Source organism: Pelecanus crispus, chromosome 1 (genome assembly GCF_030463565.1).
Source record: "Pelecanus crispus isolate bPelCri1 chromosome 1, bPelCri1.pri, whole genome shotgun sequence".
Lineage (NCBI taxonomy): Eukaryota > Metazoa > Chordata > Aves > Pelecaniformes > Pelecanidae > Pelecanus > Pelecanus crispus.
Window position 1 is genome coordinate 2,883,672 of NC_134643.1, and position 25,388 is coordinate 2,909,059.

At 40.2% G+C, this 25,388-nt stretch overlaps 1 protein-coding gene across 1 annotated transcript in view; it reads right to left on the reverse strand.

The window, feature by feature from the left end:
• Positions 1-25,388, reverse strand: part of EXOC4 (exocyst complex component 4) — a 421,646-nt gene that overhangs the window by 383,725 nt on the left and 12,533 nt on the right. Inside the window, exons 2-3 of the mRNA XM_075720228.1 lie at positions 15,737-15,926; positions 12,399-12,593 (exon numbers count right to left, since the gene is read on the reverse strand). Of these exons, the coding sequence (XP_075576343.1) occupies positions 12,399-12,593; positions 15,737-15,926 (385 nt within the window). The remainder of the gene's footprint in view (positions 1-12,398; positions 12,594-15,736; positions 15,927-25,388) is intronic.

The following is a 25,388-nucleotide window of genomic DNA, read 5'->3' on the forward strand; positions in this document are numbered from 1 at the left end:
AGAAAAACCCTTACAGATGACCCCAACTTTCTGTGCCACCCATCGTCTCATCTGAGGAACTGCGACAGATTGAGCATAAGCCATGGAAAAAAAGAAGTTGAGAAAAGGGAGGGGAGTAAAGGTGTTGGACTTAAATTGCACCTGGAGGAGAGTGAGAAAACATGTTTACTTAAGTGTTTTTTGACTTGTGTTCTGTTTTTCCCCACCTCAAAACCCAAATCACTAAACAGAAGTTTGTGTTAACTAGCAATAAATTAAGCAAGAGTTCCCAAAGTTGAAGCTGTTTTGCCTGCAAAATTCCCATGTTTTCCATGGATGATGGAGATCAAATCACACAAAATGGTTGGAGTTGGAAGGGGCCTCCGGAGGCCATCTGGTCCAACCTCCCTGCTCAAGCAGGGCCACCCAGGGCCGGTTGCCCAGGACCGTGTCCAGATGGCTTCTAAGTATCTCCAAGGACAGAGGTGCCACAACCTCCCTGGGCAACCTGTGCCCACACTCGGTCACCCTCACAGCAAAAAAGCCTTTCCTGATGTTCGGAAGGAACCTCCCACGTTTCGGTTTGCACCCATTGCCTCTGGTCCTCTCACTGGGCACCACTGAACAGAGCCGGGCTCCATCTTCTTTGCACCCTCCCTTCAGCTATTTACACACATTGGTAAGACCCCTCTTGAGCCTTCTCTTCTCCAGGCTGAGCAGTCCCAGCTCTCTCAGCCTTTCCTCATAGGACAGATGTTCCAGTACCTTCATCATCCTTATGGAAGGGGCTAACATCCAGAAAGCTGCTGAATGCTTTGAGCCTCCACTGCTGGAAACATGTAATGAATAACTGATTAAGCCTGCTTTTAAACTGCATTTATATTTTTTAATTAGAAGCTTGACGTAAGTCTTATCAAGTAAGCCTGTATTTCATCTGCAAATTTGTTCACTGTTTTGGTGCAAGGTGAATCAAGGTGAAGCTGAAACGTTACTGCCTTTGAGGGTGGGACATCCGAATAATGGGACATATAGAAAACTTTCACACAAGCCGTACTTAAGAAATCCAAAGTTTGGGAATTGTCTGCTACCAAACTACCACGGGCCAGCGTACAGCATAGTGTGAACTGATATCAAGACAAACCAGTGAACATGAGCTAAGATGACCCTGAACTTAAAAGAACACCCAGATGGTCCCAAAGCAGGAAGCCTTTAGCTAAAAAGCATGGAAAATATGAAAAGCACACGGATCAAAGATAGCTATTCCTGACTATCGCTGCCTCCTTCCCCTTAAAAACAGGAAAAGGAGAAAAGGTACACAGGATGAGAGGATTAATGAGTAGCTGTAAAACACTGATGATGAACAGTACCGAGTGTTGATTAACATACTCGATATTAAGATGATGGAAGAAATTGCTACCAATTTTGTTCACCTTTAAACAGCCTTGTAAGAATTAACAAGCTAAAAGCAAACAAAGAGCTATAAAAGACCGAGGACTAAAGGTGACTCCTTTGCAATATTTTGGAAATAGCTGAGGTCACTCCTCTTCTTGAGATAAAAGTATTTGCTGAACAAATGATGCAGAAAGGGGGAGACTGATGCAGATGACTGAAGCAGAAAGGGGGAGAAGTTGGAAAGATTAGTTGGAAAGATTCTGAGCTACACACACACACAAAAAAGTGCTCAGGTTGCAGGCAAACAGCCCATCCTGAGACAAGCAGTCAGTGTCAGCTGATTTGATGGGGGAAGGACAGGGAAAATGCACATACAGGAACAGGGTAAAAGGGTTGCTTTTTGTTTGGGGGGTTTATTTGCTCTTAAACATAGCACCTTATTATTAAGATTCCCACCAGCACAGTCATCAACATTACTGAAATGCAACCGCTTCTACAAAAGGAGGCAACAAGGAGCCAGCATATGGCATAGTGCCCAACACAAGAAAGTATATAGGAAGGCTAAGGAGTAACACAATTCTTTTTTAACGCCTTAACACAGCAGAAGAGTGTTTGCCAGAGAATCAAATTCCAGCAAGCTGAACTCCATAATTTTGCTTTCTAAATCAATCATCCCATCCAGTCTTACCTTTTTTCTTTTTTCTTTCTTTTCCCCTAAAAAGAAATTTTAACGTTATCAGTTATAAGTATGGAGGAGGTCTATTAGATGACACAGCCATTTCCCTACCACTACAGTACTGCCTTAATCATGTTATATTTTACAAAAGTTACTTTTATATCTCTTGCTGATAAGACTATTGCTCCTACTTCATGAAAACATCAAAGCAAACCTGTTACAAACACATTAACACAAAGCGCAAATGTCCTTTATTTTTCTTACGTGTTTAAATGGCAATGACCCAACCTAACTTACTGTTTTCCTCTACAAACTTTAAAATATTTATAAAATTATGTTCCTCACTTGCTGTCCTTTACTCCAGCCACATAAATTTAATTCTTTCTAATTTGCCTTAGTCCTGTCAGCCATCAATCATTCTACTTCCTCCTCCACTCGCTGTAATTCATCAATGTCTTTCTAGTAATAAAGTGCTGAAACCGAAAGCAGTGCTCAAGGAACAGAGTGGCTAAAAACCACAAGAGAGGATTATCCAACTGCTCACTTGGACTTTAACACAACACATGAGCAATTTCAACAACAGTACGGTCAAATGACTTCCCTGAAATGGGAAAGTCAGAGTATATATTGGCACCACAGAACTGCCTGAGACTTTTTCCACTGGAGTAACAACTCGATGGAAATGAGACATGTACTGCCCCAGTACCCGTGATAGTTGTGTGCCTCAAATCCTCAGGAGCTCCTGGGCAATAAGATGAAGTTAGCAAACCAAAGATTCAGTACCATCTACAAGAAGCACGTCAGACAGCTCAGCTACAGAACTCATTGCCAAAGGACAGCATTGAAGCCAGAAGTTTAAATCGGTGCAAAAAGTGACAGGGACAAATTCAAGGGAGAAACAGCTACTGAGTGCTATTCAACACAAAAGACACCAGCTTTTCTGTCAAAAGCTGCATGCTGCCAAGTGCTGGAAGCTCACGGAGTGTTTTGGGAAAGGATTGCTATTGCTTGCTCTTGTCCTCACTCTCCGTTCTAAGCATCCTCTGCATCAGACACCGTCCTGGCCTAAGACCACCTTTGGCCTGAGCCTGTACAGACATCTATATTAAATCTCACTGGAGCACTGTCATGGACTGCCAATACAGTGGTAGCTATTGTGAAGGCAGCAAAAAAAATAAAAAAGGCTTTTCCTTCCACTTATCATTTCCATACTTTTTTGTCTCTGATTTAATGCATCCTCATTTAACATTAATTGCCATTAAGAAAAGTGGGTTTTATCTCTGTCCCGAGTCTTCTGTCTATATGAATGACATCTAGAACAATGGGGTCCTAATGCATTGAGGTAAAACATCACGATTTTCCTTTTAATGCAAACCTGCAGTTTCCCAAATTGATTCTCTTGCTGTCTTCAAGATGACATTTCAAGTCTTTTACATTCCCTGTGTCCCATCTCTCTGTTGTTAAAGGAATCTTTAACGCCTTTCAATTAGCTCTTCACCTATTAATTTACTAACTTTTTTTAATCACAGAATTCATAAACTCACAAAAGGTAATATTAAACTACAGTGTAAGAGAACCATTGCCTCCTTCTCCACCAGGCACACTTATGCATACATCTTCATTTATGAGCCATTCAGCGTAAGTCTTCCTCTAGGTCTACGTGACCTTCTACCAAACCATTCTGAAAGTTACTCGGTAGCTTTATGCCAACTTTACCAGACATAAATCAGTTTACTTCAGTGGGAAACTTCTGGGCTAAAACCAACCCAAACGTTTTAAATGCTTTACTAAACTAAATCTATGACATCTTTTCACCCACCGTTCTCTAGCTTTAAAGTTGCATTTTATAAATGCAATCAGATTTATCTAGATTATTTTATATTGTCCCATAACCCAATCTATCTTCAACAATTTCTCTTGGTGTTTGTTCCAGTATTTTACTATCGGCAGAATTATGGCTGTACAATTCAGAGTTTAAAAAAAGAATTCATGGAAAGACCAGTGATTACTGGAACAACATGCGCTGTATTCAAAGGTAAAGTGATAAAAGTGTAATTGTCTCACAGAATAAAGTCCATAACATACCTTAATAATAAAAATTACAAACACCATCAATGGCAAAATACATATTAACCTGCAGCTATGAAATACTATCAAGTTCATGAGTTAAAAAGGAAGCAAATGTAAACTAAGCCACACCACACTCGAGCTGTTAGGAGAGCACTCCCAAGAAAGGATGCATCATTAAATGGCAGGAGCGATTGCCTTCAGCAACGAACTTCTCATCACTGCAGCTACACTATAATCAGGAAGGATTAAATTTAATGTTCAAAAATGCCCATTCCCAAAAGCATACATCGTAATGTTACAGATGCCTCTCCCTTTCATTGAGGGCAGTGTCTGTCACGTAGCTGCAGCTTACTTTCACCATAAAAAAGATGCTTGATACCTCTTCTCCACCTTCATTACAGCATGTTTTCTTATTTAATAAACTTTCATCAGCTTAAATGAATGGTTGTTATTAGTAGAGCTAACAGCCACACGATAATACTCCAGAGAGATATCAGTGCTTGTCGGTGCATTAACTAAGAGCAGAAAGGCTGAGGTCAAGCACGTGTCAATGCAAATGAAGCTGTATTAGGCACTAACAGTTTAATGCAATAGACTGCCTCAGATAATGGAAATTACAGGATAAAAAGAATGAGATAAAGTTATTGATAAGTATACTAAGGGAAAAAAAATGATAAGATGTTTCAAAGGGAAAGAAACCCTCCACTTTCCAATGTCTTTAAACCTAGCCTAGCACGTTTATTTAAACAAAAAGAAAGATCAGAAAACAGAATTTAAAAAGAAAAAAAAGATACAGAAAAGAGGTGAAAAATGTTCTAATAGGTAGCACCAATGGTTCTCACAGAAGGAATTTAGAAGTATTCTACCAAACTTAATTGCTTAAGCTTTACAATGCTCCTTGAAGGCAGACAAATACTAATAAATCCTAGCATCTGAGTAAAAGTACAGTATTTTAAATGAAAGAGCAGCAGACAGAAGAAAGCTCATGATTTCCATGCTTATGTGTGAATCACTAGAACATATCCTATGCATACATCAACTTAATAAAAACAAAGCTGCCTTCTTTCTCACCTGTACCTCAACCATACAGCTAACAGAAACCGCTAAAAACTAATAGAAAACAGTTCCTTTAAGCATAAACACTTATACACCTCAGCAGGTAATCTGAAATGAGATACAACCCTTGAGATGTCAGCTTCTCAATTCTGTTTTCTGAAAGGCTGCTTTGTAATCAATAAGGTCAGCAATGACAAGACACAATGTTAGCTGGGGAAAGACTTCAAGGTAAAAGTCTTGGGAAAATATTACTATTTTTGTAATCCAGAAGAGAGAGAATTTCAAGCAGGGCCAAAATTTAAATTTTGTAATGAAAGCATTTCTGTAGAATCTCAAACCAGTGAGTCTCTTATTTCCACTTACAGCTTTAATTCCAAAATATAAAACTGTTCCACAGCACTACCTGAATCCCAGCTCTGCAATAAGAAATGCAAAAACAAAATGAAAGACTGTTTTTATTGATTTTCATTGTTCCAGTTGAAAGGCAGACAGTAAATAAAATGCATATCGAGAACTGCGCTGCAAATTTTTTTATTATTTCATTACTCCAGACTGCTTATAGTCTAAGAAGTCTGCTCACTACATGGCACTTTTAATTGAAAGGCTCTCCTCGTACTATACTGAGGAAAGCCACAGGTGGCAGCTACATTCAAGTAACAAAAATTCAACCCCTCCTCAACAACTGTGCCCAAGGCTACAATCATCCAATGGTTTCTGGGAAGACGTTAATCACTCCAAATGCCTTCGTAGAGGATTAACATGAAGTGCATAGAAAGGCAGGGGACACTTAGCGTGGGACACATTCGTTACGGGATGAGCAAGAAGAGGCCAAATATGCGCACGTGTACCCACACACAGAGCTATATCCTCTCTTTGCTCCTGGGAGAACACTTCAATAGTTCAAGCTCCTTGTTTGACTCCCACTTCGCACAGTAAGCTAGGTTCCTTGTCCTCATACACTGTTCTTCAAAATATCTTACCCATGGTTAGTCTCTCCTCTATTTCCTTTTCCTATGCCACCTCTCCCTTCTGACTGCCTCAGTAGCTTTATGATCATTTTTGCACAGCATTTCCACTTATTAAAGCGTCTTCAACTTCTGACCATGTTCTCACCCACTAAGTAGCCCAGTCGTGTTGTAAAGCCCTGCAGTTAAAACAAAAACCCAAACCACTTTTTTGTAAAATGCTTTGGCATGCAGACAATGGAGCTGGTCAGCATCTCTAGTTTAGACTGGTATGTCCCCGATACAAAGGTCAGATTTTACAACACAGTAATGTTCTTCAAAAAAAATTAACCCAGTACAGATCTTACAGTCTACGGAGCTGAGCAAAAACACATTTAATGCATCATAAGGATGCCGGTGGTGAACTCGGTATGCTTTAACTACACGGCATCAGCACAATTGGAAATGACCTAATTTACCTGCAAACCAGTCTCCTCTCCCGTACAGCCGGATGCCACGCCACATACATTTAATTGAACGCAACAACAATAACAGCCACTAGCTCGACTAGAAACTGAACAAACTGGCAACAATGCAAATTTGCAGCAAGAAAGCAGTCAGCTCTGAGAAAAGCCTGATGCTATTACTCACTTCAGAAAGCAGAGCAGGAGACATATATTATTCTTTCCCTGACATAAGGAAACTGAAATAGAAGTCCTTAACATTGAAAAAGAAAGAAAAGTAGGTGTTGGAGTGTTCCCTAGCCTACTTCTTGAGAAACAAATTACTGTCACTTCAGCTTTGTGTTTCTTGAGACAAAGACATGCAGGCTAAAGGAGAAGGATGTGCTCATGAGTAAAACACAAATACGCATCAGTTCCTAGCTCTGTAACACAAGGAAGTGTGAAGTTAAACTTCAGTGAAGACTAGTCAGAGGGCTCCATACTTCCTTCTTTCCACCTTCAGTCTCCCTTCTAGTCGCCCTAACAAAAAAAATTTCAACTCGAAACAGCAATTATCCTCACTCCTATCCTATGGATATATTTCTCCAGTTTCATGGTGTTTTGTTACCTGACACAAACCCACCCCAAAGGAACTGTACTCCCACACTAATAAATCAAGTTCAGAGTAAGTGTTTCATGGTCTATTGGAATTAAAAGGGGTTTTTTTAAGAACTCTATATACTTTGACAAAGTGGTATTAGTTCATTAAAGTTGCAAGGCTATACACATAAAAGCCAGGAAATGCAAAGAAAGTAGCCTAAGTATTATGATATGACCTTTAATTACTTGATTCAACAACATTTCTTCTGTCATTTCATCTCTTAGATTATTTAAACAAATGGAAAATACTAATTTCTCCCTATGGGTACCTCATGGGTCAACAGTAGAGCCAGAACAATTAGATCAACACCACAGACCTCTACGATACTTGAGTTAATTAAGTAACTGCTAGGCAGAGCGCACTGCCCTTTAATACACAGCCCAGTGCCGGCAGAGACTAGACATGGAACTGCTTCCTCCAAGCAAGAATCCTTCTGTCCTTGCCCACCACTGCTGCCCATCCTGCTGTGTGCCCTCTGCTTCAAGTTCTGGCTTGGTGATGGTGTTGTGTAGCCCAGCTAAAACATATCTTTGAGAAGAATTTGGATTCCTGCCCTCCAGCAATCACGCTCGTGCTTCCAGGCCAAGTGCAAGCTATGCCCCCAACCCCAACTTGCCTCTGCCACCACCTCTGCTGTTCTCCCTTTTGGAGACTGCCCACTGCCTTTTGTTAGGAAGCTCCTTCATGCATCAGAATTCCCCTCTCAGCACCTGATCACAGAATCCTAGAATTATGAAAGTTAGAAAAGACCTTTAAGATCATCAAATCCAACTGCAGACCTAACACTGCCAAGTCCACCACTAAACCACATACCTAAGCGCCACGTCTACACGTCTTTTAAATACCTCCAGGGATGGGGACTCAACCACTGCCCTGGGCAGCCTGTTCCAACACCTGACCACTCTTTCCGTGAAGAAATTTTTCCTAATATCCAATCTAAACCTCTCCTGGCACAACTTGAGGCCATTTCCTCTTGGCCTATCGCTTGTTACTTGGGAAAGGAGACCGGCACCCACCTCACTACACCCTCCTTTCAGGCAGCTGTAGAGAGCGATAAGGTCTCCCCTCAGCCTCCTTTTTATGTTAAACAGAAAATACACACATATGCGTGCGTGTGCGCTCAACTGCCACATAGAAGTGAACATTACTTTCAGCAATTTAGTGTGTGAAAAAACAGATCCTTTAAAGAAAAACATACCAATTCATACTTTAAAAAAAGCATATATAGAAATTGAAAATAACTGAAATGTATTTAATCTCAAACAGGAGTTCTATCTCTTCCAGACCCTCCCAATTTCTCCAAAGCTTCAATTCAAAGGAGGTTGGAACTAGGTTCTTTTAACACAACTTATGTAAGGTGCAATTACAGAACAGCAAACCTGATCCTACCAGCTCTGCTCACCGGAGTGTGTATTATCAAGATGCTGAAGGAACACAGAACGTGAATACATGATATTTGAAGCTCATCTGTGCTACTCTAGATGGATACAGAATCAGAAACAAAAAAGCTGCCACTTAAAATTTTTAACTTCATACAAATGTAAGCTGTCACAAAATACCTTTGCATTGTGTTCATACTACTGGGAAAAGCTGCCATTCTTTTATTAACAATTCTTCCCAGCATCACTCAGTCACTGCACATTAGAACCAGCAGCTGGAGAGTTTTGAGTGATAATGAAACCTGTAACAAGCCATCTTCGGCCGTCTTTTCCAAACAATAAGGGAATTAAAATTTCAATTTGAATGCAGAGGTTTGAAACACGCTTCAGTGGCAAAATTACTTCAATTAATGTGAGCGGAATACAAAGAACAGACTGCAGAAATGTGATGCAGCAACCAGAAATTATGCCATTAGAGTGCTTGCATCAACCTAACACGACGACTGCAGAGGTCTAATTTTGACTGTACATATCACAAGGCTACAGGCAACAATATTAATCAGTGCTCCAATTTCAATGTGAGGGATACAAGCTCCTTGTCAGATCACTTGGGGCTTTTATATGCCATGAGCATCTGTTTACCTTGAGAAATGAAACAAAAGGACAGAGAGATCTATATACACTCTGCATCCCTGACAGTTTAGTAATTATTTTACATAATATTCATATCATATAAGAGGAGAAAGGAATTATCCTGCAGCCAGTGAGTGATTACAGTATCACAGCCTTACAGAGGCAGTCTTAGAAGATGGCAAAAGCCAATGAGCCTACAGCAATTTTTGTCTATGAAAAAGCTCCAAAGGCAGGTAGGTTACTATTTCTTTATTACAGGTACATTTGACTTCAAATGAGAATTGCAAGTGTCAATGAACGGCTGAAATAGTGTGTTCCATCTTCACTTGAGGTTTCTCTGCGTTCCTTGATATATTGAAAAAAACCAAACCCTAACAGCTGCTTTTTATATCATTATCATTTGATTTCTTCGAAAAGATACTCTATTCTGGAAAAAAACCAACCAAACAAACAACAGAAAACAGCATGGTATACTACAGAAGTCCGTACTTCAGTGAGGTCTAATATTGGCTCTATCTCATAGCCTTGGGCAACCTTACCTACACGCACACATATAGACATACACACATACACCTGTAAGTGTGCATACAAAAAAAACCCTGCACACACAATATATTGCAAACCAGCAAGATATCACAAATACACGTATTGCAAACCATTTCTAAAGCATACTGTATGATAAATCCTAAGTATTGTTATTTTTCTTCTTTTGAAGAAGATATTCCTATCTGATATTCCAGATAGGAAATTAATTACTTGTCTGGAATTTCCTTCTGAAAAAAACTTTTTTGAATTTAACAAAAAAAACCCAAACACCAAACCAAGAAAACTGGCAAGTCCATCAGTAAAAGAAAACACCAACATTTCAACTGATACTGATGTTAACTCTGAATACCATGGTTTTTCCCCTACACTGAATGCCCTTAATTTACATCTACTTCTTCATCTCTCATAATTGAAAATCAGATGAACATCACACTCCAATTTCCTATATCAGAAACCTGACAAAAGTTTTGGCCAAACCTGACTGCACTCTTCTCATATACACTGCCTCGTCATTGCATTGTTGATCTGTTTTCAAGAATTCTAATACATTTTACAAAACATTTCATAAAGTATCATAAAAATTCCACTCCACATTACACAACAGAAATGTATACACTACCCACCTCAGCTTACAATACAGTGGGAAAGAGATAAGACAACAGTTCATATTAGAAGGAGTGAGACTCTAAGGAGAGTAAGATTGAGAGGGTTCCTGGAAAATAGTTTTAAAAAGGAAGAAAGGAAAAATTGTGACCAGAGTATAGAAAGATGATTGCACCAGGTGTGGCATGAAAACAGAACATGAGCAACAGAAAATAAACCAGGAAGGTGACGGCAGAGTGAAATCAGAGAAGAGGATGTGACAGCAACAACAAAAATCCAGATAGGGTTACACACGCCATCAGAGAAAGGGACAAGGAGACTGACGTCAAACTGTTGAAAATGTTTCAGAGGGAACAAGGTAAGTTTTAGACAATCTTACTTAAGGTAAAATGAGATAAAAAGGAAAGAAGGAAATTAAAGTTTAAGTCTGGCCTCTAGGAATATGAGGTGACAACACTAAGATTTCCAGCTCTTCATCCTATTGAATAATGACTTATTAAAAAGAAGTGAAGAGGCACAGCTAAGAGCAATACAAAGGATAGTAAAGTTGAAAAAAAAAAAAACAAAACAGTAACAAAGACAGGCAATGAAAAGATTTCCTTAAAGGCATTCTCTGGCAAACACAAAGAGGGATATGAACAGACGTACTTCTTTTGCCTTCACTTTTGAATCACAGGCTGCTTAAGGTTGGAAAGGACCTTTAGAGAACATCTAATCCACCTCCCTGCTCAAGCATGATCACCTAGAGCCAGTTGTCCAGGACCACGTCCAGTCTGGTTCTGAACATTTTCCATGGATGGAAACTCCTCAACCTCTCTGGGCAACCTGTTCCAGTGTTCAACCATCCTTACAGTAAAAAAAAGTGTTTTCTTACATTCAGACTTAATGTCCTATGTTTTAATCTGTGTCCTTTGCCTATTCTCCTGTCACTGGGCACCACTGAGAAAAGTCTGGCTCTGTTTTCCTTGCAGCCTCCCATCAGACATTTACAACCATTGACAAGATCTCCCTGAGGTTTCTCTTTAAGTGAAACAGTCCCAGCTCTCTCAGCCTCTCCTTATATGCGAGATGCTCCTGTCCTTTAACCATGCCTTAACCATCTTTGTGATCCTTCACTGACTCAATCCAGTAACTCCATCTCTCTCTTGTACTGGAGAGCCCAGAACTGGACTCAGCACTCCACATGTCAGGACTGAGTCAAGGGGAAGGATCACATCCTTTGTAAAGTTTTTAATTACTGGTAGAAGACACTTCCAGGAAAGAAAGGACTGAAGCCTAGTGAGGAAGTGTGCTTGTTAAGTTTAGAAACAAGAGAAAAAGAAAAAAGATTGTTATTAGAAAAGTTCAGGAAACTCCCACTGCCACCACCAGACTGGAATTGAAAGGTATGCTTATAAGAGATGGAACTAAAAAGGAAAAACACTTGAAGGGAGGGAGAAAGAAGATTTAAAAATTGCTGGAAACACATAGAAAGGATTAAGAGTCCTGGTAAAAGACCTAGAGGAAGACAATGAGAGGCAAACACACCGAAATAGTCAAAGGCAGTCTCCCCTCTGAATAATGACCAGAGTTGTGAGTGCATTCTGGGAGATGAAATGGGAAACGGGATAGTTCTTCCGTAACAAAAATGGTTTTGAACTAATGGATAAGATATGAAGAAAGAAGATGATACAGGCAGGTGTCCAGGAAATTAATTTTGAACTAAAGCACCAGGTCGCAAAAGCAGAAGGAAATCCTATGTACAGATCAAATGGGTAAAGAACTAGACTGTTACAGAAAGCATCAGGATCAGGACAAGTAAACAGGTAGACAGCTCTGAAAGACAAGAGCTAACCAAACAGGATGGGAGAAGGATCAAAACAAAACCAAATGGAAATGGCAGTACAAGAAAGCAGCGAATGACAAAAGAAGAAACTAAGCAGGAAAAAAAGCAAGTAATGACACAGAGAGCAGATGAACAGACAGCTGACCAGTGTGTGACTGGTGGGTACTGGCCCAGGAGGTACCACATCTTACCAGCATGTCTGTTGCCTTGAGGTAGTGCTTGCTGGCCATGCACTGTTCCAGCTTCTGAGGCACTTGCTTGATGTTCTCTATCTCGTCCAGCAAATTCAGGACATGTTTGTGCTCAATGCCTTCAATCCACAGCTTGCGCAACTCATCCCGCTTGCAATGCAACAGCATCTTGCATGATAGCAGATTCTCCTTCACCTACAAGCAACATGTCAAAAGATTAATTAAATCTGTCCCTGTAACTGGCACTTCTAACACAGATCAGCCCTTTCCCACATTTACTTTATTAGTAATTCCAAAAATATCAGAAGACTATAACCAAATCCAAGTTCTTTAAAATTTCTGGTTATTCCTTTGGCTGAAAGGAAACATGTAGTCCATACAAACCGGAACTGTTTTCATAGTCAAATGCTTTTTAGTACAAGTTTTCTACCGCTAGTGAAAACTTAACTGAACTATCATAACGTGAAACAACGCAGGATCCTATTAAGCATGACCAAAGACTTATTTGCACGTTTTCCAAAAATCAGTTCAGTATTTTGGCATACAGAGAGAATCTAATTTTCAGTGAAAGCAAATAAGCCACTACTAATTTTTCTGCTGTAAACATTTTCCATCTGCCTATTAAATCTTTTGGCACATCTCCTCCTTTCTTCGAGTTTGGTATCCATTTCTTGAAACCTGACTATCTAAGAGTACAACCATTTTCCTAATACCTCGAGCAATACCGATTTTTTTTTATAAGAGATATGGTGTCATCAGAACAAATAGCAGTTAAGACACAGTTCAATTCAGCATTTCCATTATTTATCACAGGCATTATATCACCCAGAGAAACACCTCGGTGTTTGCCATTCAGTTTGGTTTTGAGCCCCATGCCATCCTCTCTAAATGGCAAGGTCTCTACTATTCTACCCCATTCGGGAAACATCAAGGGTTTTTCTTCTCCATTCTTTCTGCTCAAACGTGCAGCCTGCATTCCCTGCTTTCAAGTTCTCCCAGTATCCTCTGGAAAGGTCAGTATAACCTAGCTTTCCTTGCATAATGCAAATCAATAATACATATTAAAATATGGAAGCAATTAGCAACACAGCTTCACACATTGCTTTCACACTACTCTTGTTTTTGTGATAAGTTATGAATACTTAGGGTCCAACCTTTTCTCAGGCTGAACTCTCACTGAATTACACATGAAGAGAGAGTCTCAGAAGTAGGCCCTCAATTTTTTTTAAAATAATGAGCCTTCAAAACACTCCAGAAATCCCACTTCAGCTGCACATTCTCCTACCTTGTCCATCTAAAGGCAGTTTAAAAAAATACATGCGACACACATAGATGGACCAAAATATAGACAACAGGTTAATAACAATAGCTACATAAGACAGCCTCCAGAGTCAGAAGAGACTAAGATTTCATACAGTAACGTTGCACTCCGAAATGTCTTTCTGAAAAGAGTAACAGAAAAATCCTCAGCCAACAGAAAAGCTAACGTAAGAGCGTCACAACTTGCTGCAAAAGCAGAGGCAAACTAAAATGCGTACAGAGTTCATTTCAGACTTAATCCCTGTTCAATACCTTAATTTAAGATGTTTCACTGACCTAGCACACCATCAGCAGTGGACTGTGTTACACAGAGCCAAACTGGGTCAGCAAAACAATTGCGGGGCTAGAAGGACTCTCACAAGACATTCCTACTCCTGTCCTTGCAAGAAAGAAGATCAACTACATCCACATTTGGGAGCAGGGGAAGGAATGAACAGCAAGTCTTAAGAAAGAGCCTCCCCTTGGTAGGCCAAATTGTTTCTACGTTATAATTCAGTTTTGCAGTGGTAACACCTCTAAAGCTAGATTCAAAACTAAACCCTTCCCAACAGGAATTCGTACAAGTATTGACTACAAAATATAGACATACAGAGGGATTTGGACTATCTATCACTTCCACAATTCCTAATGCAAGTAAATATCTGTGTGATCATCTACCTTCCACAAGAGGAGAACATCAAAAGGAAGTCTGATAGTGTAATACAGATTGATGACAAATCAGATCTGGGGCCTCCCATGAGATTAGGTCAAAGCTACTTCAATACATATTGACCAAAACTAATAAGAAAACTTAAATATCAAAAGGTCCTTCACCTTTACAGTCATTCTTCTAGGCGGACCAAAAGGTCACACCCCTATATGTTTGTTTTGACCTCTGCAAAGCTTAGTATACTGTGTGAAAATAGGCCACTGGCTACAGTTTATTTCAAATTTAGTGCAATTGATCTCTGCTTTCAAAGTGCTGAGCTTTGTACATAAATCCTAGAACGAACTCGTACCCTTGGAAAGCATCAGAATGGTCTCATTTTCTTTGAAAATGCTAAGTGAATTTTAAAAGCCAGAAGGGTCAGTACATAACCCCAGAAGGGTAAAAGCCTATTGCTCCTAAAGCACTGCTGTGAAAGGTTTTAAGCTGAGACCTCCGCAGAGGAAAAAAAAGAAATTGAATAAATTTGGTGCTTAGTTTGCAAAGTTTAGGTATAGCAAACTACACAGGAAGTAAAAGATAGGACAAGAGTCCAAAGAACTAATCTATCGCTGCAGAGAGAGAGCAGATGGAACAAGTCCACAACAAAGAGTGCCAGAGTTATTTACTGGCACGCTACTGAAGTGTGAGCACTCAAAATACAGAAAGATACGGGCGCACAGAGTTCATGTACATTCACACAACAGAACTGAGTTTGGAAATAGTACCAAAATTCATATTCTCTGAGCGAAAAGCAAGCTGATGAATCACCCAAACTATTTAGGAGGTGGTTGGAGGCCAACATATCAAAACATGAACAGATTAGATGAAAAGGTGTTAGCTTAGCAGCCCTTACACTTCAAAAACCTGATAGCAACACGTCCAGACAATAAATGAACAGGAGGCACCGCAAAGCTTTACGCTTCATATCCACCTCTAGTTTTGCTTTTTAATTACTCGTGTTCTCAAACAACAGAGAGAGATCCTATGGAAAACATGTTGCTAGCAAGACATAGCCTGTGACCACCGTACTGGGACTGGACGGTTTGCTCCTAGCCATGCCACAGAGCAACTTGAAAATCAGGCCTAGTTCAGAATTAGCGGGCAACGGTGCTTTCTCAATTCAATTTTTAGTTCAGTTCAGAATGATGACGAGAAGCTGGGAAAAAAAAGGGAGGCAGAAATAAAAGGTTAAAATGGGAGCTTACAACATTACGCTACAATAAAAGGACAGCACACAAGGAAAAGAGAGAGAAGTTGCACAGATCTGTACTCAGACTACACGCTATCGAGCGGATGCAAACAGAGAAACACACGCAGAGCTAAACTTCACCTGTTTGATCTTATTGCGTGAGTTCGTGATGCGCTCTGTGATGCTCTGGTATGTGCGGATCGCAGTGGTGAGCTCGGTGTAGTGCTGGACAATGAGTTCATCCAAATCCCGGTCACATTTCTCATAAGCTTCTTCCAGGCGGCCTTTCTCAGTCTCTCGGTCCTCAACATCATCACTGGTAGATAAAGTCCTAAGGACAAAAAGATTACCAAAATAGGGATATTTTGAAATTATCTATAAGGACAGGAAGCCTTTGCCTAAAAAAAATGCACTTCCTACTGCAAACTAGTCACTCCTACTAGTCTACACACTTGACTGAATGAAGCTTATTCCTGGTAAACATGTCTGCCTGGTGTTCGGTAGAGAACAATATACTTCAAGAAAATAAAAACCCCATAAATATTGTGGTTTATTACTTCCCCAATTTTCAGATGCTTCGGAGCTTTTAGTACACTACTGGATTTATGAAAAGGAAAAGTTATCTATTAGTTATCATATTTCCAGAGCATCATTAATATGAGCACAGTATAACAGATGAAATATATCCTGATTTATTAGTTACAAAGAACTATAAAGAAGAAATTCTACTTTAGACTCAGGGACCAGTGCAACTATTTGTTAGGAGTGTTGCAGTTACTACTACTTACCTGCCAAAAGTACACTAGGGATATTACAAGTACATAGAAAAATCCACCAAAAGCCTACCCATGCCTTCCAATAGTCAAGTCTGTTTTCAGACGTACACCAGTACAGCAAAGAAGTGTCATGGGCCCTTCTTTCCCCCCTCATTTATTTTAACCTCCAAATAACATCATCCAGTATGATTTAAAAAAAAAAAAAAAAAAAAAAATCGAAGTTGAGATTCCAACAAATCTGTTGAAAATTTAATGAAACTGGCACAGGAGACAAAAGTTTCTTGGTTTCATTCCAAATTTCTGAGATTTACTCAAGAATCAATACAATCTCCTCCTCCTCCCTCTCCCTCTTAACCCTCGAGACCCATCCTGCCACCGCATCCAGAAGCCCACACCTGGAATGACTTGATCACACTACCAGAAAGACCCAGGAGACAGCAGTAGGCAAAAAGACATATTATCTCCTACAGTAGGTAGCACTCAAAAAGTTTCTTTCTGCAAAAGAGTCATCCTAAATTTTCCTCTTCATTTACCCTTGGAAGGGTAGCTATGGTCCATACAGGTGTCTGTTTTAAATCAGCAATACAGACATTGAAAACTGTATACTTCATGGTGAAAAAGAAAAAAATCATTTAGAATCAGTTATAGTAGTTACGATCTAAACACTGGTATACCACAACCTTAAGAACCAGCAGGGATGAATTCTGTAGCTCTACTGACAATTTCTGAACCACTTTGAAGAACTTATGATGAGAAAAATAAGCAAAAAATAAAGATATTAAAAGAAAAAAAATCACTGCATACAGACTGCTTTGGATGATATGCTTGAACATCATGAAACAATCGTAACTTTCAAAGAAATCCGGAGCATCTACTCGCTGAAAGTGAGATGCCTTTAAAAATACAACCACTAGAGCATGAACATGTGGAGACCATTATTTCATTTAAATCACAGAAGTTTAGGCCTCTGAAATGAACTGAGGCACTGTCTTAAGATGGTATGCATGCTACACTGAAAGAGTATAAAGATAGCAAGAGACTGGAACAAGCATGGTTTCCAACCCTGAAGACTTTGAAAAAATACACCACCAGAAGTAAGAGAACTTCTTGAGCTTTTTCTGGATTTCTTAAGCTCTTTGTGTGGAAAAGGTCAAATAGTTGGAAGGAAACAAAAAACCCATTGCTGAACACTGCTGCTGCTCTCTGCTACTGTTAATGGCTTTCACTTTGGATTTGTTAAAGCAATGAGGTCCATTCAAACTAAAACCAGTACCTCCTGCTGTCAAGTAAGAAAGAAAATACCAATTTTTCTTGCAATAACAGTCACTTGTCCTCTAAAGTAAAAGTCAAAAGGTAAACGAGAACTGCTTGCACATCATTGAAAAATAACAAAGGGGACAAACCTATTTCCTTATGTTTTATTTAGGAGTATCTTCAACGACAACAAGCAGGACACAAGGAGGGTTAGTATGTGATAGATTTTTCTGAATTCTTCAATACCATTAGGAAACTAGTAGGAACTCAAGTGCAAAAGCTCTTCTCAAATAAATGTAAACAAAAAACTTAACTCAAACATACAAGAAATGCTCCCTCTCTCTCAGAAAGTCAGCAGAGACATACCCAAAACCTCCAGTTCACTACTCTTTCTTCCCTTCAAAGAAAACAACAGGCTGTACCACCTACTCAAGGATTCCAACTTTAAAAAGAAAAAAGAAAAAAAGCCTTTTCACAGGGGATCGCGATCCCAGAAAGAGCAGCTAAGAAAACTCAAGTGAGCAAGGAAATCTGTACTACCATATGGAACACGGCACGAGAGGAGGACAGGCGCACACGCACACTTGTCTTACTCATCTACCAAGGAGGACAGAGGAATTACAGCCAAAATATATCCTACAACACCCTAAAAGAAGACAATGTACACAAGTGATGTATTTTACTTTACACAGTTTTAACAGTCCTTTTCACTTTCAGATGGCAGTGGCAGAAACCCATAACAGATACCACATGGAAATGAGAAGACATCCTCTTTTGTTATGCCTCAGATTATCAGCGTGGGTGCCTCACACCCTCCTCCCCACTCCCAGATACCAAGAGCTGCACATTTTACAGGGGATGCAGGTGCACCTCTCCTCTTGCACAAAGAACACGCAGAGATGAGGACCCCCCTTTCCATTCCACTGACAGCGTAGCTTCTTCCAATGCATAAAATGTATTTGTAGCATTTCAAGTTCCATGCTTCACAGTAGCTACAGAAACAGGAATGCTTTCTTATGTTATTACACTAATATTCTACTCCCAAACATTCTTACTTGTGCCTTAAACCACATTTAAAAAAAATATATATTTTTCTTAATTTGTACTGTATGCAAAGCACTTTAATGTCACAAAAAAAAGACCTGGAAAGTAAGAACAGTAGTACAGGAGTTTGAAAATAAGCCTGTGTCCTGGTTGTGGCTGGGATAGAGTTAATTTTCTTCCTATAGCAGGCACAGTGCTGGGTTTTGGGTTTAGTAGAAGAATGTTGATAACACGCTGATGTTTTAGTTGTTGCTAAGTACTGCTTATGCCAGTCAAGGACTTTTCAGCTTCCCATGCTCTGCCAGGTGCACAAGAAACTGGGAGAGGGCACAGCCAGAATAGTTGATCCCAACTGCCCAAAGGGCTATTCCATACCATGTAACGTCATGGGCAGTATAGAAACTGGGCGGGGGGGGGGTTGGCCGGGGAGCAGCAATCGCTGCTCGGGAACTGGCTGGGTATCGGTCGGTGGGTGGTGAGCAACTGCATTGTGCATCACTGGCTTTGTATATTATTCTTATCATTATTATATTGTTATTATTATCATTACTACTTTACTTTGTTTCAATTATTAAACTGTTCTTATCTCAACCCAGGAGTGTTTCTCACTCTTACTCTTCCGATTCTCTCCCCCATCCCATCGGGGAGGGGGAGTGAGCGAGCGGCTGTGTGGTGCTTGGTTGCTGGCTGGGGCTAAACCACGACAGCCTGGAATTAAGAAATCTGGGTTACAGCCTCTGCTCTATTGCAAATCTCCTACCTTGCGCTTACAGCTCCCCCACGTTGCAGACTGCATCTTGACACTAAAGCATGAGCTACACACAGCTCGTAGCTACTACGGACTCGTGGTGTAAATATCTGCATTTCAGTGGAATGGGCTGAGCAGGCAGATCTGTGTCCTTGTGGCCCAGTTTCTCTCTCTCACCTGGGGAATACACAGCACTGGTTTCCTCAAACAAGCGAGCTGCGATTAACATGCACGAAGTACTACTGAAACACTCCACGTTGTTAGCAGAGGTCATGTAAACACTTCAGACAAAGCAATGTATGAAGATGTGCTAGAAAACAAAGCTAAGCATACAGTTAACGCAACAGCATTAAACATACAGTACTTGTGAGATGCAGTGAAGTTTGGGTTCATGCTAGAATAGATGAATAGAAAGCGTGCGCAAGAACGTGTTTGGCAGTAAATCTTCCTCCATTAAGAGCCCTTGCAGACGAATATGCCTCCTTTGTGAAGGACTGGTTATATTTGCTAGAAGAATGTTCTTCAGCATGGTTACACCGGACACAAACGTATATCCTTTTTAGGAATTGACATATTGTTTGAGTTTGAAGCTGAACAATATTGCTTGTCTGGGTAGTTAATGAAAACATCAATTCTCTCTAACCTGCATTATGGATTGCAGAATCGTGGATTGCTACAGGCAATGTAGAAGCAGAACCAAATCTGCCTATATCATGGCCTAGGAAAGTTTTTGTTTTAATTAAACAAAATTCAATTCCAAAATTTCTGTTTGCCAAAGCTGTTGAAGCTTTGGCTTGAATCCATCTGCAATGCCAGCAGTTTGTTATAAAAGCTAAAGATCTTTCTCCAAGGCTAAGACTACACCAGTGTAACGTCAGTGGACAGCACAAGCCTTTTCTAACGCTCCAGCACGTCACTGCCCGACTTAGGCTTCCTAACAACTTCCAGTCACATCCATACTTTTTAAGCAGATTCAAATTGTGCTGCCTTGGGTTTTTTTGTCCTTGTAATTGTGTTTAACTTGGCCTATACAGGAAAAATATTTTTTGCTAAAAACACTAGACATTGGCACAGCCAAAAAAAAAGATGTTTATGAAGCTCTAGAAAGAGGTCACAACAGGTCCTCAGAAACCACAAAACATGTTGAAAGAAGGACAAAGCTAGTACGGCTGGAAATTGGAAGGCTTTGTGAGATACCACAAGCTTATTCCCACTGAAGTGATATAATGACAATGGCTAAAAGTATCAATTTTAGTTGTCATTTTGCTATTTTTCTGCTTAGATATATAATACACATTTGCTGCCACCTTCAGCAGAATCAAGATGCTTGGGGGGGGGGGGATGTCCCCAGCCCATCTGGCTGACCGCTACGCACCTCCTTACACACCTCCTCACAGTCTAAACTCCAAAGATCTCATCTTTTAAACCCACAACACAGCCAGTAGTAGCATGAAAATATCGCCAACCCATATTAAAAAGAAGAGTAACAGGAATACAGAGGTCTCAAAGCTCCAGTCTCATCCAACCTGACTTCAGGAACCTCAGCAGCACATGCTGGGAACGTAGTTTCCAATTAAGTCTTTTTCTACTCTTACCGTTCTCTGGAAAAAATGAGCTTAATATGCAGCAGTAGCCCAGAATGCAACAAGATGAGAGCAAGACAAAGGAATTACTCTGCTGCTGTATAAAACCTTACTATGCCCATACTTGGAGTGATGTGTGCAGTTCTGGTCTCCTCTCTTCTGTTGCCCTTGGAAGAGCAAATAACAGAGGGGATGAAGCAGCTGTTTCTCTGCAGAGACGCTAACGCCAAGACTCTTCAGTTTAGAAAAGACTGAAAGAAGATATGACTGAGGTCTGCAGAAGTCAGAAACAAGATGAATAACGTAAAAACAGTTTTTCACCAAATCATGCACTACTAGAACTAGTGGCACTTGTTGAAACTATCAGATCAGTTTAGGAAAGGATAAAGCACACTTACACTGTAGGTAGTGAACTCCCGAACCTTGCTGCAGGACTTGAGGCTCACAGCATCAGCAGGCTCAGAAAAAGGACTTAAATGTACTCAGACAACAGGTCAAGAACAAATACTGAAAGCAGCTAGCTGGAATGCATCCTCCAACATCCCTAACTTGACAACTGCAGACGCTAGGGAAATAACAGAGGCCCTAGTCACCAACAAGTGGCCATGCCTGCATCCCCCCTCTAACATTTTGTGTTACCACTGTTGGAGACAAACTGCCAGGCTAGACAAACCACTAATTTGCCTCAACAGAGCATTTCTTTGCTCTTATCCTCTGGAATACTCCAGTAATTTAGATCACCGAAAGCTGTGTAACATTTTGGAGGTGCTGGAGGTGATGTTACCCGAATCCTGCGCATGTACACACAAACACACACACATTTAAGTGCCAACATAGGGCCTTGCCTTCACCTTACCAGGATATTTCAGCATCCAGACCTGCAAGAAGACAAGACAACCATGATCCATTCTTGCAGAGTTCCAGGTGGAACCACTGTGCTGTCAGGCAGCAGGAGCAGGGAGAAGGGAAGAGTTACAGACTTTGGCAAAACACTGCTTTGTCCATCCCAGGGATGTGCTCACCAAGGACAAGACCTTGTTAACACACTGTCCCGGCTTCAGCTGAGATAGAGTTAATTTTCTTCCTAGTAGCAGGCATAGTGCTGTGGTTTGGATTTAGTAGGAGAAGAATGTTGATAACACACTGATGGTTTAGTTGTTGCTAAGTACTGCTTGTGCCAGTCAAGGACTTTTCAGCTTCCCATGCTCTGCCAGGGGCACAAGAAACTGGGAGGGGGCACAGCCAGGACAGCTGATCCCAACTGCCCAAAGGGCTATTCCATACCATATGGCGTCACGGGCAGTATAGAAACTGGGGGGGGTTGGCCGGGGAGCAGCAATCGCTGCTCGGGAACTGTCTGGGTATCGGTCAGCAGGTGAGCAATTGCATTGTGCATCACTTGCTTTGCATATTATTGTTATTATTTTATTGTTACTATTATCATTACTATTTTACTTTGTTTCAATTATTAAACTGTTCTTATCTCAGCCCAGGAGTGTTTCTCTCTCTTACTCCTCCAATTCTCTCCCCCATCCCATCGGGGCAGGGGGAGTGAGCAAGCGGCTGCATGGTGCTTGGTTGCTGGCTGGGGCTAAACCACGACACACACCACTAGATATTTTTCCAGCCTGTGATCCTAACCTGCAAGACTTGAACCCAATGGAAGTTTCAGGCTCAGTCAACTGCCATGTTCCAAGATTTCCAGCTGGCTCTGTTGGATGCACCAACTGGGAAATCTTCCCAGAATTAACAGCTGTATTGGAACCTCTTGTTTTCTTTAATTACCTGTTTAGGGAAAATATTGTAGAAAGAAGCATCACTAAAAATATCACACTCATCATTTTGACCAGGAAAATTTACCTGTATTTACAGCCCTTTAGTCTGTTCTAGTTTAAAACATTAAAGGGACCACTCACTACGCCAAAAGGGGTAAATAATTCTACACAACAAATAATTTAAGCCTAACAGGTTGGGTTTGGTTTTTTTTCCCCCCTTCCACCCATGTGAGTTTGCCTTAAATACCTGTAGATTATTTCTTTATGGACAGGATAAAAGTTTAGATCACAACCCAAGAACCAGCAAGTTTCAGAAGTAAAAGGTTTTGTTTTGAGGAGTTGGTTATTTCCAGTCATTATGGGAGTCTGGATTAATGGCTAGAGAACAAAAAAAGAAGTGCACGTGTGATCCTTCCCACGATCATGTACTGAAGAACCATCAAAGAGCACTTAGAGAAAAGCAAACTCATTCTTTAATGGATGCAAATAGCAATATATAAATAGAGGAAGTGAAGCTGTTTTAAGCAAAAATGTCAGAAACAAGTGTGCTATAAAACCAAGAATGCCTCTTCTAGGTTTTTTTTAAAAATCATATTAAACCTTTTCCCAGATAAAAACTTACATTTTTGTCCAAGATGGCTGTAACATATACATTTCTGCAACGTATTCAAAAGCAGTATGAGTATTTACAACTTCTTACTGCCACCAGTAAGACCCTTGTGCTCATGTTCTTCTCAAGTCACTGTATCAATCACATGAGCCCTCACTTTTTACCTACTTAAACCAAAACTCACCACCTCCTCTCTACTCCAGTACTTCATTACCATGTATTTTACAACATTAAATCTTTGAAGTCTAGCAGCATCTGTAACTACAAAAAGGAGCAATGTCACTTTGAATTTGAAACATTACCTTGTACACCTAAATTTCCTACCTAAGCCCCTTGGTACAGGAGCCATTTCTTTTTCTTGTTCTGCACAAAAAAAAGCAAAGCAAGGAATACTTAATATTCTTGAGATTATATATGTTCCTGCTAACACTGCAGAAAAGTAAGCCAAGGGCATCTTTGCTTGTTTCAGTTCTATTAAAATGTGTGGCAAGGAAGAAAAGTCAACACACTGTTTGCCAATTAGAAAGGATCAAAATTGTTTGGGAAAGGAACTTTGCAGAAAGAACTTTGAAGGGGGAATTACAAAACAGGACAGGATTATGGAACAATGATAAATATACATTAGCTTTTTAGAACTCCCTGAAAAGCAAAAACATTCAAAACATATGATAAACAGAAGAAACCTCAATTTAGAAACAGAGTACGTGCAGGTTACAAACTCAGTGGGGATCTCCAGTAGGGTTCCCTGATCAGTTCACTTGTTTTTTCATTTTCATTTTTCTAAATGAGAATCCGCCTCCCCTGTAAGATACCTGTAATTTGTACTTGGCAGCTGGATGGCTGCATATGCCTGTCTCATTAGCAAGAGCTCAATAGGATTAGAATAATTCCAACTGGATGTTAGTCTGTTAAGAGACATTTTTATGCTGCAGTAAAACAGAAATTCATTGAGCCAAATCTCATTGACTTTTGATTTTACACAGTTAAAAATACAGATTACACAAATGCAAAATGCTTAATTCACTGGAGTCGCTTCCACATACAGAAGACAGGATAGAGGACAAGATGATCAGACACAATCCTGAAATGTTTTTATCATGGGACATAGAACATATTTCATACAAGAAAGAAAACAAACCTTGCTATTTCCCCTGAGGTCAGTTATTTTACACTGGAATTAGATTAATAAAATAAAGTCCATTGGGACTATTCATTTTGGTAGAATTTGATCTGTAGATCACAAGCATTTTTTCATCTCTGCTTTCCAGCATCCAACTCAAATGACTAGCAGAGCGAGTAGGTGGAAAGACTTTTAGATGAGTCCTGAAGCACTGTCATTCTGCAAGACACCTAAAGCCTTAAACTGCTTGCTACGACAGTTCACATCAAAGACAGGAATATCTAGTTTCCAAATGTAAATACATAAGGAAACATATTCACGTTGATCAAATATAATTGCCATCGCTACCATTTCTGCAAGAGGCTGAACCTTTCTAGAAAACTGAACACACTCCGCAGCTCCAGAAGAGTCCTCCTTCCTGAGCACCACAGATGAAGGGACAAAGCGCTCAAACATGGTGGCACAACCAGGACCCACAACTACGTCTGAATCTACCCTCAGCTGTTGATTTACAGCGGTTCGACAGGCTGTCGCCATCAAAAGCTAAAGAGTAATTCAAAACACTGGGAGGCAAGATTTCTGACTTATGGATGCTTACCTATAAATGCCTAGCATGGTATTTGGAAGCAGTTGGAAAACCCGCTTGAGTCGTTAAAATGTTTTTCTCTCCACAGACCTCAGAGTCTCAGCATTTTCCTCTGAGCTGCAAAATGAAATGCTTCTCTCACTAACACACAAAGGAGCTTTGAGAAAGTCACACAATGTCTCATTTTTATAACGCAGAAAATGCTACAGACTATAGCTACTATTTACCATATTACATACATAAAGTGCTTTGAAAATGCAACACATTAAGTAGCGATAAAAGAAACTTTTTTCCTAA